The sequence below is a fragment of the Saimiri boliviensis genome, chromosome 2 (assembly GCF_048565385.1).
Source record: "Saimiri boliviensis isolate mSaiBol1 chromosome 2, mSaiBol1.pri, whole genome shotgun sequence".
Classification (NCBI taxonomy): Eukaryota; Metazoa; Chordata; class Mammalia; order Primates; family Cebidae; genus Saimiri; species Saimiri boliviensis.
In genome coordinates, this window is record NC_133450.1 from 40,019,154 (window position 1) to 40,035,062 (window position 15,909).

The 15,909-nt window shown below is 46.2% G+C and overlaps 1 protein-coding gene across 1 annotated transcript in view; it reads left to right on the plus strand.

Annotated features, from left to right (window-relative positions):
• Positions 1 to 8,394: 8,394 nt before the first annotated feature.
• Positions 8,395 to 15,909, plus strand: part of SGPP1 (sphingosine-1-phosphate phosphatase 1) — a 46,517-nt gene continuing 39,002 nt past the window's right edge. The window contains exon 1 of the mRNA XM_010335377.3: positions 8,395 to 9,241. Coding sequence (XP_010333679.2) covers positions 8,558 to 9,241 — 684 coding nt within the window. The 5' untranslated portion in view covers positions 8,395 to 8,557. The remainder of the gene's footprint in view (positions 9,242 to 15,909) is intronic.

Genomic DNA, 15,909 nt, shown 5'->3' on the forward strand with positions numbered 1-15,909 from the left:
TCATTTTGCAGTGAGGAATTATATAATACCTCTGAGACTGTACGTGATTTATTTGCCTAAGATCATAGAGGAATGGGGTGCACTGGCACGATCTCAGCTCACTGCAAACTCCTTCTCCTAGGTTCAAGTGATTCTCCTGCCTCAGCCTCCCAAGTAGCTGGGATTACAGGCATGAGCCACCATGCCTGGCCACAAATGTAGCTTTTCCGATTCAAGATAGTGCTTGTTCCATAACAGTGTACTATATACACTTGTAATAAAACCCATCAGTGTCTATTTTGCTCCCAGCACTATGTCAGTAAAAATTTTTTAAAAATTAGAAGATCAGGTCTGGCCCTTGCCTCTGAGAAACAGCAGTATTGGCCAGGCAAATATTTGTCTTATTACCATGGCTCACACCTGTAATCCTAGCGCTTTGGGAGGCTGAGGCCAGTGGATCACCAGAGACAGAAGTTTGAGACTAGCCTGGGCAACATGGCTGTCTCTAACAAAAAACACAAAATATTAGCCAGGAGTGGTGTTCGGCGCCTGTGGTCCCAGGTACTTGGGAGGCTGAGATGGGAGAATCACTTGAACCTGGGAGGTGGAGGTTGCAGTAGACTGAGATAGCACCACTGCTAGGTGACAGAGTGAGAGAGACTCCCCCCACCCCCACCCCCACACAAAATAGCAGTATTGTTTTTTGACAACACTGTAGACTGACAATCAGATCTGGCTTCTGGTTCTAATTCTGCCTCTAACCACTTGTGTCATTATATTTTATTAGAAAATAACAGAAACTCAACTCAAACAAATCTAAGGGTAGAGGGGAACTTATTGGCTCATGAAATCCAAGAAAGGATTGAACAACCAGATGTCAAAAGACAGGGCTACCAGGCACGGTGGCTCACACCTGTAATCTCAGCACTTTGGGAGACTGAGGCAGGCAGATAACTGAGGTCAGAAGTTTGAGACTGCTGGGCGCAGTGGCTCACGTCTGTAATCCTAGCACTTTGGGAGGCCGAGGTGGGTGGATCACCTGAGGTCAGGAGTTCGAGACCAGCCTGGCCATCACGGTGAAACCCCATCTTTAAAAAAAAAAAAAGAAGTTTGAGACCAGCCTGGCCAACATAGCAAAACCCCATCTCTCCTAAAAATACAAAAATTAGCTGGGTATGGTGGTAGCCACCTGTAATCCTAGATACTTAGAAGGGTGAGGCAGGAGAATCACTTGAACCCGGGAGGTGGAGGTTGCAGTGAGCTGAGATTGTGCCACTGCACTCTAGCCTGGGCAACAGAATGAGACTCCGTCTCAAAAAAAAAAGAAAGAAAGGCAGGGCCTAGGCTCGGCGTGGTGGCTCATGCCTGTCATTCTAGCACCTGGAGAGGCTAAGGTGGGAAGGATGTAATTCCAGCATTTGCCCAGGACTTTGAGACCAGCTTGGGTAATACGATGAAATCCTAGGCTGCAGAGGTGAGACAAGGGGCCAAACCTTGTTAGGAGTCTTTCCAAGTCTTGTTTCTGTTGCTTTTGGCATGGCAGTTTTACTTGCTCTCACCACTAACAAGCTTTCTCTAAAGGCCATTTCTCTACTACTTTTATGAAAGTTGCATTAGAAATGACAGCAACATTTTACCTTTATAGAATATCTACGTCAAAAAAATATTTTACTAATATATAAAATTAAACTTGGGACAGGCACGGTGGCTCACGCCTGTAATCCCAGCACTTTGGGAGGCCAAGGTGGGGAGATCATGAGGTCAGGAGTTCAAGAACAGCCAGGCCAACATGGTGAAACCCTGTCTCTACTAAAAATATAAAAATCAGCCAAGTGTGGTGGCATGCACCTGTAATCCCAGTTACTCAGGAGGCTGATGCAGTATAATTGCTTGAACCCAGGAGGTGGAGGTTGCAGTGAACCGAGATCATGCCACTGAACTCCAGCCTGGTGAAACAGCAAGACTCCATCTTGAAATAAAATAAAATAATATAAACTCAAGTACAGAGAAGCCTATAACAAAATCAAAATGTTAATAAAGAGCCTGGATTATGACACAGTTCTCATATCATAGGATACCTTTAGCTTCACAGAAAAGACACTGAATAATACCCAGGTATCCCTATTTGGCAGCAGTATTTTTTCTTTTTTCTTTTTCTTTTTTTTTTTTTTTTTTTGAGACGGAGTCTTGCTCTGTCCCCAGGCTGAAGTGCAATAGTGCGATCTCGGCTCCTGGCTTCAAGTGATTCTCCTGCCTCAGTCTCTCAAGTAGCTAGGACTACAGGCACGCACCACTACTCCCAGCTAATGTTTGTATTTTCAGTAGAGATGGGGTTTCACCATGTTGGCCAGGATGCTCTCGATCTCTCAACCTTGTAATCTGCTCTCCTTGGCCTCCCAAGGTGCTAGGATTACGGACGTGAGCCACTGTGTCTGGCTGGTAGCAATATTTTTTCTTCAAAAAAATGTTTATTCACATTCTAAGAGAATGGAGAAAATAAACAAAAATTTTAAAAATTAAAAGTTTATGCTTTGTGATAAAAATGCTTGCCATAGAATGTGTATATTTGAATCTTTTAATATAATTAAATTTCTTTTTGTTTCCTTTTTACCTTTTTCTTTTTCTTAGAGGCAGGGTCTTGCTATGTTGCCCAGGCTGGTCTTGACCTCCTGGTCTCAAGCAATCCTCCTGCCTTGGCCTCCCAAAGTTTTGGGATTACAGGCATGACCCATGGTGCCTGATCTATAGTTATACCTCTATTACATTTTAAGATATTCTATTAGGAAAATTTCAGAGTGAGTGTGAATAGAAACCACCAAAACTACTGTTTGTTTTCTTTTTTGAGCAAAGTTTCACTCTTTTTTTTTTTTGGAGACAGAGTTTCGCTCTTGTTACCCAGGCTGGAGTACAACGGCACGATCTCGGCTCACTGCAACCTCCGCCTCCTGGATTCAGGCAATTCTCCTGCCTCAGCCTCCTGAGTAGCTGAGATTACAGGCACACACCACCATGCCCAGCTAATTTCTTTTTTTGTATTTTTAGTAGAGATGGGGTTTCACCATGTTGACCAGGATGGTCTCAATCTCTTGACCTCGTGATCCACCTGCCTCGGCCTCCCAAAGTGCTGGGATTACAGGCGTGAGCCACTGCGCCTGGCCTCAGAGTTTCACTCTTGTTGCCCAGGCTGGAGTGCAATGGTGCCATCTCGGCTCACCACCACCTCTGCCTCCAGGGTTCAAGTCATTCTCCTGCCTCAGCCTCCTGAGTAGCTGGGGTTACAGGCATGCGCCACTACACCCGGCTAATTTTATATTTTTAGCGGAGATTGGGGCTTCTCCATGTTGGTCAGGCTGGTCTAGAACTCCCAGCCTCAGGTGATCCGCCCACTCAGCCTCCCAAAGTGCTGGGATTAAAGGCATGAGCCACCACACCTGGCCCAAAACTACTATTCTTTATACCAGGCGTCCCCAAACTTTTTACACAGGGGGCCAGTTCACTGTCTCTCAGACTGTTGGAGGGCCGCCACATACTGTGCTCCTCTCACTGACCACCAACGAAAGAGGTGCCCCTTCCTGAAGTGCGGCGGGGTGCCGGATAAATAGCCTCAGGGGGCCACATGCGGTCCGTGGGCCGTAATTTGGGGACGCCTGCTTTATACGGTGATGCTTTGGTATATAGGTAAGACCTTGTCCCTCTCATTAACAATGATTTATTGCACCAGTGTCAGCTCCTTCAAATTTGTCAGCCTGTATGATTTTTCCTATTTAGTGCAGTTACACGTCAAATATCCATTTCTCCACCATCTTTGTTTCCACTACTGTTAAAGAGAATATTGCATTCTGACAAAATATACCAGTGCTAAAGGACTCATAATGCAGCCATGGGATATAATGATCACCTCTACTTTGTTTTACATACTTTCCTCTTTCTCTGCCGTCTCTGGGATAAACAGTCCCCAGAACAGGAAACTCCTCGGATGAATCTGAATAATTCCCTTGTAAACAAATTATTTTGACAGAAAAGCACATACAGAATCCCTCACCCCGATGCTGTTCTCCCCTTCTCTGTATAAACCAAGATGCTCCTTGTCTTCAAATGCCACCTAATCATCTGTTTCATAGAACCATTCATAGAGAATCCAATGCCATCTCTTTGCTTACTCCAGAGTGATTACTTTATATCTCATTTCCCAGAGTTGTTTAGTATACCTGGCTTTACACCTTCTCTGAATATATTTGCACCTTTGGCTCATGTTTTCTCTCCTTCACTACATTGTTAATGCTTCAATATTAGACACAAGGTTGGCTGGGCGCAGTGGCTCATGCCTGTAATCCCCGCACTTTGGGAGGCCAAGGCGCATGGATCCCGAGGTCAGGAGATTGAGACCAACCTGGCTAACATGGTGAAACCTCATCTCTACTAAAAATACAAAAAATTAGCTGGGCGTGGTGGCACATGCCTGTAGTCACAGTTGCTTGGGAGGCTGAGGCAAAAGAATCACTTGAACCTGGGAGGCAGAAGTTGTAATGAGCCCAGATTGCACCACTGCACTCCAGCCTGGGAGACAGAGTGATACTCCGTCTCAAAAAAAAAAAAAAAAAAAAAAAAGAAAGAAAGAAAAAAGAAAAAGAAAAAATTAGACATAAGGTGTTGTTCCAACCTGGGATGATGGACTAGTATCTGCCTGCAGTCCTATGAATTCAAATGAAACATTTTAATTTTTTTCCTAGTTCCAAAATCTCATTCAAACCTATCCCCTTCCTTCTAACCCCCCAGAATCAAGGTCCTAGTTCAGGCTCTCATTCTTTCTCACCTGATGTCTGTAATAATCTTCTAATTATTTACCTAGCCTTAGGTCTCTGACCTCTGACAATCTGTCTTTGATTTCTTTTTTTTTTTTTTTGGTGAGACGGAGTTTCCCTCCTGTTACCCAGGCTGGAGTGCAACAGCACGATCTCGGCTTACTGCAGCCTCCACCTCCTGGGTTCAAGCAATTCTCCTGCCTCAGCCTCCTGAGTAGCTGGGATTACAGGCATGTGCCACTATGCCCAGCTAATTTTTTTTTTTTTTTGTATTTTTAGGAGAGACAAGGTTTCACCATGTTGACCAGGATGGTCTCGATCTCTTGACCGTGTGATCCACCCACCTCGGCCTCCCAAAGTGCTGGGATTACAGGCTTGAGCCACCACGCCCGGCCTGTCTTTGATTTCTTTCCCAGTTATCTTTCTAAAACACAGTTTTCTGATGGTGTCACTCTCTAGTCTAAAAGCCTTCCATGGCTCCCACTGCCTACAACATTAAATCCCTTCGGTATTCAAGGATTTACAACCTAATCCTAACCTCTCATTGTAATCCCATTTCCAATCACCCTTGCTACTATATGTTACAAGTGATTTTTTTTTTTTCATTTTAAAATTTTTACTGTTTAATTGAGATAAGGTCTCACTCCGCTGTTCAGGCTGGAGTGCAGTGGTACAACTGTAGCTCACTGCAACCTCTAACTTCTAGGCTCACGCAATCCTCCCATCTCAGGCTTAAAGAGTAGCTAGGGGTACAGGTATGTGTCATCACACTCAGCTAATTTTTTTTTTTTTTTTTTTTTTTTGGAGACATAGTCTCGCTGTATTGCCCACGCTGGAACACAGTGGCATAATCTCAGCTCACTGCAACCGCCACCTCCCAGGTTCATGAAATACTCCTGCCTCAGCCTCCCAAGTAGTTGGGATTACAGGTGCCTGCCACCATAACTGGCTAATTTTTGTATTTTTTTTTTTTTTTTGAGACGGAGTTTCGCTCTTGTTACCCAGGCTGGAGTGCAATGGCGCGATCTCGGCTCACCGTAACCTCTGCCTCCTGGGTTCAGGCAATTCTCCTGTCTCAGCCTCCTGAGTAGCTGGGATTACAGGCACGCACCACCATGCCCAGCTAACTTTTTGTATTTTTTTTTTAGTAGAGACGGGGTTTCACCATGTTGACCAGGATGGTCTTGATCTCTTGACCTCGTGATCCACCCGCCTCGGTCTCCCAAAGTGCTGGGATTACAGGCTTGAGCCACCGCACCCGGCCCAATTTTTGTATTTTTAGTAGAGATGGCATTTTACCATGTTGGCCAGGTTGGTCTCGAACTCCTGACCTCAAGTGATCTGCCCACCTTCACCTCCCAAAGTGCTGGGATTACAGGTGTGAGCCACCATGCCATGCCCCAGATAATTTTTTAGAAAATATTTTTGTAGAGACAGGGTATTATCATGTTGCCCAGGCTGGTGTCAAACTGCTGACCTCGAGTGACCCTCCCACCTCAGCTTCCCAAAGTACTGGGAATAAAGGTGTGAGCCATTGCACCAGGCCTCTATGGACTATTGTTTACCAAATACATTTTTGCATATTCCTATCTTCCTTCACTCTATATTCCTAAAATGGCTTTTTCACCTATTCATATGTTGCTATGTAGAACAATCAAGCTCAACAGGATCACCTCTTAACCCTTTTCTTGCTGTCCCTAGTCAAACTTGTTCCTTCTCCTTTCTGGAGCATGCTGTTTATTTATGTCTCTGTTTTACACTTGCCATCTGCTCTGTACTCTAGAAGTAGTCCTGTCTTTATCTCCCTTGTATACTGTGAACAAATCGAGAGCATGGATGATAACTTGTTCCTCTTTCTACGGCCACAGCCTAGCAAGTGGAGTGGCAAGAGGAGAGTATCCATCCCTGGGAAATGAAAATATTTCTTTTTTTTTTTTTTGAGATACGGTCTCACACTCAACCCAGGCTGGATGCAATGGCACAATCAGGGCTCACTGCAGCCTTGACTTCCTGGGCTCAAGCAATCCTCCCACCTCAGTCCCCCAGGAAGCTGAGACTACAGTCATGGGCCATCATGCCTGGCTAAAAAAATTTTTTTTTTTTTTTTTTTTTGAGATGGAGTTTTGCTCTTGGTGCCCAGGCTGGAACGCAATAGTGTGATCTCTGCTCATCGCAACCTCCGCCGCCTGGGTTCAAGTGATTCCTGCCCCAGCCTCCCGAGTAGCTGGTATTACAGGCATGTGCCACCATGTCCGACTAATTATGTATTTTTAGTAGCGATGGGGTTTCTCTATGTTGGTCAGGCTGGTCTTGAACTCCCGACCTCAGGTGATCCTGGCCTCCCAAAGTGCTGGGACAGGCATGAGCCACCTCGCCCGGCCCCACCCAGCTAATTTTGTTAGCTTTTTTGTAGAGGTGTGGTCTCCCTATGTTGCGCAGCCTGGTGTCAAACTCCTGGACTCAAGCTATCCTTTCTCCTTGGCCTTCCAAAGTGCTGGGGTTACAGGTGTGAACTACCACCCCAATGGAAAATTTTTCTAGTGTCTTAAGGGAATAGGGCAATTTCAAGCCGTTTCTTGAAGTAGTTCACATCCTTTAATTACAGAGATTCACCTTACCATGGCCAGGTGTGGTGGCTCACGCCTGTAAGGAGGCCAAAGCAAGAGAATCCCTTCAGTCCAGGAGTTGGAGACCAGCCTGGGCAATACAGAGTGACGCTGTCTCATCTCTCTTCTAGATATATATAAAAGATATTCACCTGATCTGAGGAGGTCAGAGACCTTATAAACTGCTCTAGCTAGAAGTTGGTAACTTGTGAGACAGGGAAGGTAAGAGTCTAAAGTAACGTTATCAAATTCAAAAATTGGACTCAGCCATTAATGACATTTCTTCTGTGCAAGCCCTCTAGCTATTAGAATCTATGAAAGGGAAATTTTATTCGTAAGCCAAGAACACCTGTGCTCCTTTAACATAAACCAAAATATTTGATGAATGACACAGTATTTTGAATTTGTAGGTGGCTGGGTTTTCTTTTGCAGACAACAGCTATTAATGTTACCTGGCCCTGTCTTGGGATCTACATGTATGTAGTCTTGTCGCCACTGGTCAGTTGGCACGTGGTTTTCCGAACTTCGGTCGCCTGAGACAGCTCTGTAATTGCTAATTAGTTGAGTCGAACGATTCCGGACACACGGTTGCTTCGCCTTCATCGATCATTCAGCATTTGGTTCTGTGCCAGCAGGATATCCGGCTGCTTGGTCACCAGCACTGAGCAAGCTGGCACCAGGATCGTGGCCTCAAGTCAACGTCCCGCTGAGGGAATCCGGCGACACCAGCCCGCAGGGAGCGAGGGCTGAAGGTGGACTGGGGAGACACCCCGCGTCCCGCCAGACGAGCGCCGAGACGCCTGCTGCCGGGTATTCCCCGGGACCTCGCAGCTGACGCTCGCCGAGCCTCCGCGCCAAGCCGCCGCCGGATGCGCTCAGGGCGGACCCGCGCGGCCCGGCCCGGCGCCTCAGGGAGCCCGGTGGGGGTGGGGCGGGGCGGGGCGGGGCGCGGCGCGCGCGCGGAGGCCGCGGGCGGTGGCGGGGCGCGCGCGGCGAGGGAGGGGCGCGCGGGGCGGGGGCGCGCGGCGGCCGCAGCGGCCTGTGGCGCCGTCACCCGGCAGTCTCCGGAGGGTCGAGCACGGTGCCTGTTCCGCTGCCGCTGGCCAGGCGCGCGGGGACGTTTCGCGGGCTGCGCCGGGGGCGGCCCGCCTTCCCGGGGGTCCCGTTATCATGTCGCTGAGGCAGCGCCTGGCCCAACTGGCTGGCCGTCTGCAGGACCCGCAGAAAGTGGCCCGTTTCCAGCGGCTGTGCGGGGTGGAAGCGCCGCCGCGACGCTCCGCGGACCCCAGGGAGGATGAGAAGGCGGAGGCGCCCCTCGCTGGAGACTCTCGTCTGCGAGGGCGGCAGCCAGGGGCGCCCGGAGGCCCCCAGCCACCCGGGAGCGACCGCAATCAGTGCCCGGCCAAGCCGGACGGCGGCGGCGCCCCCAACGGCGTGCGGAACGGGCTGGCCGCCGAGCTGGGCCCGGTCTCGCCGCGGCGCGCTGGCGCCCTGCGCCGCAACTCGCTGACCGGCGAGGAGGGCCAGCTGGCCCGCGTGAGCAACTGGCCTCTCTACTACCTGTTCTGCTTCGGCGCGGAGCTGGGCAACGAACTCTTCTACATCCTGTTCTTCCCCTTCTGGATCTGGAACCTGGACCCCCTGGTGGGCCGGAGGCTCGTGGTCATCTGGGTGCTGGTCATGTACCTGGGCCAGTGCACCAAGGACATCATACGCTGGCCGCGGCCCGCCTCGCCGCCCGTGGTCAAGTTGGAGGTCTTCTACAACTCGGAGTACAGCATGCCCTCCACCCATGCCATGTCCGGCACCGCCATCCCCATTTCTATGGTCCTCCTCACCTATGGCCGCTGGCAGGTAAGGGTTCCCTCTCCTCGTTCTGCTCGGCCTCGGGGGAGTTGAGAGAACTCGGAGTTCTCTTGGCTCTACACAGTTATTTTAATTCGGCCGTTCCCCTCCAGAGCCTCTCTTTCCACAGGTTTTCACAGTGCCCGCAAACAGGCCCTTTCTGGGTTTTGAAAAATTAAGTGATTGGGGGAAACTAGAGACTTAGCCATTGAATTCTATTTTAATATTGAATTCCAAATTAATGCCTTTCTTGTAGCCCAAAGGACACAGGTTTCCTAGAGTAATAAATTGACATTAGGCTTTGGTTGAATTTTTAAACGGCTTTAATTCTTGTGATGCACAATGGAAGTGAGTTTTTTTAAAATAATTAATCGCTACGTAACTAACACCCAGTTTCACTGTAATATATGGTGCCTTCTCTAAAACCGATTGTTTCAGAGAGGTAAAGTCGTTAGCTTTACCGTGAGACAGTGTTTACAAAACCTTAGTGTAATCCCAAAACAAACATGCTAGTTCCAAGCAATGAAGTTATCGATTTTCAGCGAAATTCCCTTTATGGAAGTTAATGGAGCACTGTGTGAGTTCTGTTTTTAAGGGGTGTGGTTGCCACTTTGCTGATAAATACAAAGTTTAATTATCTTCTGGATCACTGATCTGTAGTATCTGTCCGTTGTTGAGCTGCAACTGTAATACTACAGTGTTACTGCCTCATTAACTAAAAATACATGGCTTAAAAGTTATTCTTAAAGATAGGGCTCTCGATCAGACTAGTGGGTTTATAAATATGGCAAACATGACAACATGACAGCAGGTCAGCCTGGCAATCAGAAAGACTTTTGTCTTTTTGTTTTTTAAACCCTATCTGAAAACTGCCAAGGGTCGTTTTGGTTTTACTTACACTTTTGGCCTTCTATTGTTTATCTGTCTTTTAAACTGTAAGATTTGTTAATCCTGCAGACCAGTACCTTATTTTAAGAATAAAGTGTGTAATTATGGAGACTCTAAGGAAACAGACTTCCTCTGTTTTTCCCCTTTAGTGCACAAAATCATTTTACATTGAGAAATATACATTCTGTGTAAAACTGCATTGTGATAAGCTTACTTATCCCACATTGAATTTCAGTGTAGATAAAATCTTGTCCCCTTGGATACTTCTGTGTAGTGCATCTCTCTTACAGTACATGGAGAATATGCATTGTGCATAGTGAGAATGGCAGAGTTAGGAGCAGAGTACCATGGGAAGTTTTTTCCTATGTAAGCAAAGGAGCTCTACAGTGATGTTCAGATTATGAAGCAGTGCTGCCTGTTTTGCATGATAGATAAGTATCTCAGATGTTTCATTTCATCAAGATATTTCAGAATTTAAGATTTTTGGTGAGCTGTGTTTGGTCTGATGATGTTAGCTGATGATGTTTCTCTTATTTTCATGAGACTTTTAGGATTCTGTAACAATAGAGCCTTTTATGATGCCTTCTCAGTGAGTAGCTATTTTGTATGCTCTTAGTATTAGAAAAGTAAGTGAACATAGTTATTTTTCCTCTTTATTTGTTCAGGACACATGCTAACTGGGAGTCTGAAAACAGTACTGCTGAATCGTTTTTGGGATATTGATAGTCTAACATTTCAGGGTTAGTTGAATTATCAGAATAAGCTTAGACTTTTTAAACAACCTTGTATATTTAAATCAAAGTTTAAGGAATTTGTCTGTCATACAGTTTTAGACTTTGAAGTAGACTGGATGTTAGAAATCACCTAGTTGAAAGCTGTCATTTTACAGATATGTAAACTGACCAGTTACATTGGAATTAATCTTGTAATGGTTTACATTTTTAGTAGAGACGGGGTTTCACCATGTTGACCAGGTTGGTCTCGATCTCTCGACCTCGTGATCCACCCGCCTTTGCCTCCCAAAGTGCTGGGATTACAGGCTTGAGCCACCGCGCCCGGCCTACATTTCTTATTTTACCTTTTTTCACTCTAAATTTGCGTAATTATTTTTTGGTTAGCTGTTCAGAAAACCTTTTTTTTTTTTTTTTGAGAGAGAGTCTTGTTCTGTCGCTTAGGCTGGAGTGCAGTGGTGCGATCTTAGCTCACTGCAACCTCTGCCTCCTGGGTTCAAGCAGTTCTCTACCCTAGCCTCCTGAGTAGGTGGGATTACAAGTGCCCGCGCCTGGCTAAATTTTTTTGTATTTTTAGTAGAGATGGGGTTTCACCATCTTGGCCAGGCTGGTCTTGAACTCCTGACCTCAGGTGATCCGCTCGCCTTGGCTTCCCAGAGTCCTGGGATTACAGGCATGAGCCACTACATCCAGCCTAAGCCTCACTTATATGAAAGTTTTGTGTTTATAAATGTTTGACTGTAATAATCCACTATAAAACACAAGATGGCTTTTTTTTTTTTTTTTTTTTTTTTTGAGGTGGAGTTTCGCTCTTGTTGCCCAGGCTGGAGTGCAATGGCGCGATCTCGGCTCACCGCAACCTCCGCCTCCTGGGTTCAGGCAATCCTCCTGCCTCAGCCTCCTGAGTAGCTGGGATTACAGGCACGCGCCACCATGCCCAGCTAATTTTTTTGTATCTTTAGTAGAGACGGGGTTTCACCATGTTGACCAGGATGGTCTTGATCTCTCGACCTTGTGATCCACCCGCCTCGGCCTCCCAAAGTGCTGGGATTACAAGCTTGAGCCACCGCGCCCGGCCACAAGATGGCTTTTTAAACATTTTACTTTTTACTTTTTTTTTTTTTTTTTGAGACCGAGTTTCACTCTTGTTGCCCAGGCTGGAGTGCAATGGAGCCATCTTGACTCACTGCAACCTCTGCCTCCTGGGTTCAAGTGATTCTCCTGCCCCAGCCTCCTGAGTAGCTGGAATTACAGGCATGTAGCACCACGCCCAGGTAATTTTTTTGTATTTTTAGTAGAGACGGGGTTTCTCCATGTTGGTCAGTCTGGTCTCGAATTCCTCACCTCAGGTGATCTGCCTGCCTTGGCTTCCCAAAGTGCTGGGATTACAGCCATGAACTACCATGCCTGGCCTATTTTTTTTTTTTTTTTTTTTTTTTAAGAGTCAGGGTGTCACTATATTGCCTAGGCTAGTCTTGAACTCCTGGGCTCAAGTTATCCTCCCTCCTTGGCCTCCCAAAGTGCCATCTTGCCTGGCCCCTGGTTCCTTTTTTTAAGATCCTTGTTATCTACTGAAAACAAAAGTACCTTCTTTTGCTTCAATTGTTTGGGTTCTGTACTCTGTCAATTAGCATTGTGTTGCATTGGAGGCTTATATAGAAAGCCTTTTTCCTAGAAACTGGGGGAAGAATTAAACAATGAAAGCCTGGTGTTTTTCTAATATTTTTGGTTGTCAGTCTTGCCCATCTGCTGTGCCTCAGATGCTTATTTGGAACAGATATGGTTATTTACATGTGCCTAGGGTGCTGAAACATCCCTCAAAACTGAGTTCTCTTACATACCGTTCCTTTGTATTGGCATTGCTACTTCACTCCTCCCTACCACTTAATGTTTCTGCCCTCATTAAAATTTGCTCAAGATTTACTATCTACACAGAGCCTTTTAAATTAACCGTTTTTTTCCCCCATTTTCCCTTACTTACACTTAAAATGACAATATATGTGACTAATCTGGCAGGCCTTAAAAAATTTCAAAAAATTAAAAAGATAGTGTATGGCCAGGTGTAGTGGCTCACCCCTGTAATCCCAGCTCTTTGGGAGGCTGAGGTGGGAGGATCCCTTGAGCCCAGGAGTTCAAGACCAGCTTGGGCAATATAGTGAGACCCTGTCTGCAAAAAAAAAATCAAAACTTAGCTGGGCATGGTGGCACATGTCTGTGGTTCTAGTTACTAGGGAAGCTGAGGTGGGAGCGTCACTTGAGCCTGGGAGGTCGAGGCTGGAGTCCAGCGTGGGTGACAGAGCGAGACCCTATCTCAAAAAAAAAAAAAAAAAGTGTACAAAAAAATTACCTCAGGTGTTGTTTAAAGTGCAGATTTCTATATTTCCCAGAGATACAGCTTCTGTGAAATTCCAGTCTTTGAATTTTTTTTTTTTTTTTTTTTTTTTTTTTTGAGACAGTCTTGCTGTATCACCCAGGCTGGAGTGCAGTGACACAATCTCAGCTGACTGCAGCCTTCACCTCCTGGGTTAAGCGATTCTCCTGTCTAAGCCACCTGAGTAACTAGGACTATAGGCATCCACTGCTATGGCTAGCCAAATTTTGTATTTTTAGTAGAGACAGGGTTTCACTGTAGTGGTCAGGCTGGTCTTGAACTCCTGACCTCAGGTGATCTGCCCACCTCAGCCTTTCAATGTGCTGGGGTTACAGATGTGAGCCACTTCTCCCAGCCTAATTTTTGTATTTTTAGTAGAGACAGGGTTTTGCCATGTTGACCAGGCTGGTCTCAAACTCCCAACGTCAGGTGATCCACCTTCCTGGGTTGGCCGAAGTGCTGGGATTACAGCTTGAGTCTCTGCACCTAGCCTTATTACTAACTCTTGATTTAAAATTAATTGTATTTGTTTGTTTATTTGAATAGGGAAGCATCACAGAAATTCCAAATTTATATAAAAACATGAAGGGGAGTTTGGGAGGCTGAGGTGGGCAGAACACAAGGTCAAAAGATTGAGGCCATCCTGGCCAACATGGTGAAACATCATCTCTACTAAAAATAAAAAAATTAGCTGGGCGTGGTGGTACAAGCCTGTAGTCCCAGCTACCCGGGAGGCTGAGGCAGGAGAATCGCTTGAACTCGGGAGGCAGAGGTTGCAGTGAGCCGAGATCACGCCATTGCACTCCAGCCTGGCAACAGAATGAGACTTTGTCTCAAAAAAAAAAGAAAAGAAAAATGAAAGGGAGAGTACTTTTCTTTCTCTGTCCCACAGCTTCTAGGGTCTTTTTTCTAACGGATTCAGTGTTATACTTTTCTTGTTTAGTTTCTAAAAGGTAGTCTCTACTTTTGCAAACATACGTTTATATAGTTTTGTTTGTTTTTTGAGATAGAAATTTGCTCTTACTGCCCAGGCTGGAGTGCAATGGTGCGACCTCAGCTCACTGCAACCTTTGCCACCCAGGTTCAAGTGATTCTCCTGCCTCAGCATCCTGGGTAGCTGGTATTACAGGCACCCGCCACTATGTCTGGCTAACTTTTTTGTGTTTTTTTGTAGAGACAGGATTTCACCATGTTGGCCAGGCTGGTCTGAACTCCTGACCTCAGATGATCCACCTGCCTTGGCCTCACAAAGTGCTGGGATTACAGGTGTGAGCCACCGTGCCTGGCCTATATAGTTTGTTATTCATGCACAAGGTAACATACTGTACTGTTCTGGATCTTGCTTTTATCACTTAGTAATATATTGTAAAAACCCTCCCTCCCTCTCTTCCTCCCTCTTCCTTCCCTCCTTCCCTTTCCCTTTCTCCTCCCTTCTCCTTTCCTTCCCTCCTTCCCTCTTTCCCTCCCTCCCTTCCTCCTTCCTCCTTCCTTCCTTCTTTCCATCCATCCATTTTTCAAAATGGTGTTTTTTTTTTTTTTTTTTTTTTTTTTTTGAGATGGAGTTTCACTCTTGTTACCCAGGCTGGAGTGCAATGGCGCGATCTCGGCTCACCGCGACCTCCGCCTCCTGGGTTCAGGCAATTCTCCTGCCTCAGCCTCCTGAGTAGCTGGAATTACAGGCACGTGCCACCATGCCCAGCTAATTTTTTGTATTTTTAGTAGAGACGGGGTTTCACCATGTTGACCAGGATGGTCTCGATCTCTTGACCTCATAATCCACCCGCCTCGGCCTCCCAAAGTGCTGGGATTACAGGCTTGAGCTACCGTGCCCGGCCCATCCATCCATTTTTCTTTTCCTCTTTCTCTTTCTTTCCCTTCCTTACCTCTCTCCATCCTTCCTTTCTTTTTTTCTAATTCTTCTTTTTTCCTTTCTTTTTAGACAGGTTTCACCATGTTTCCCAGATTGGTCTCAATCTCCTGGGCTCAAACGATCCTCCTGCATTGGCCTCCCAAAGTGCTGGGATTACAGGCATAAGCCACCATGCCCAGTCTTTTTTTTTTTTAGTTACAGGCTCCTTCTTTTGCCCAGGATGGAGTGCAGTGGTGCGATCTCAGCTCACTGCAACCTCTGCCTCCCGGGTTCAAGTGATTCACCGGCTTCAGCCTCCTGAATAGCTGGGATTACAGGCGCCCACCACTATGCCTGGCTAATTTTTTTTTTTGTATTGTCAGTAGAGACGGTGTTTCACCATGTTGGACAGGCTGGTCTTGAATTCCTGACCTTTGGTGAGCCGCCTGCCTCTGCCTTCCAAAATGCTGGGATTACAGGTAGGAGCCACTCAGCCTTTTTTTTTTTGTTTTAAGTCCAACAGTTAATACTATGTGCCTGTGATTTTTAAAAATGCCTTACATAAATTAATTCTTTTCTTTTCTTTTTTTTTTTTTTGAGACTGTTTGTCTCTTGTTGCCCAGGCTGGAGTGTGATGGCACAGTCTCGGCTCACTGCAACCTCTCCCTCCCAGGTTCAAGTGATCTCTCATTTCAGCCTCCTGAGTAGCTGGGATCACAGGCATCCACCACCACACCTGGCTAATTTTTCACATATATATATATATATATATATATATATTTTTTTTTTTTTTTTTTTCCAGACAAAGTTTCACTTTTGTTGCCCATGCTGGAGTGCA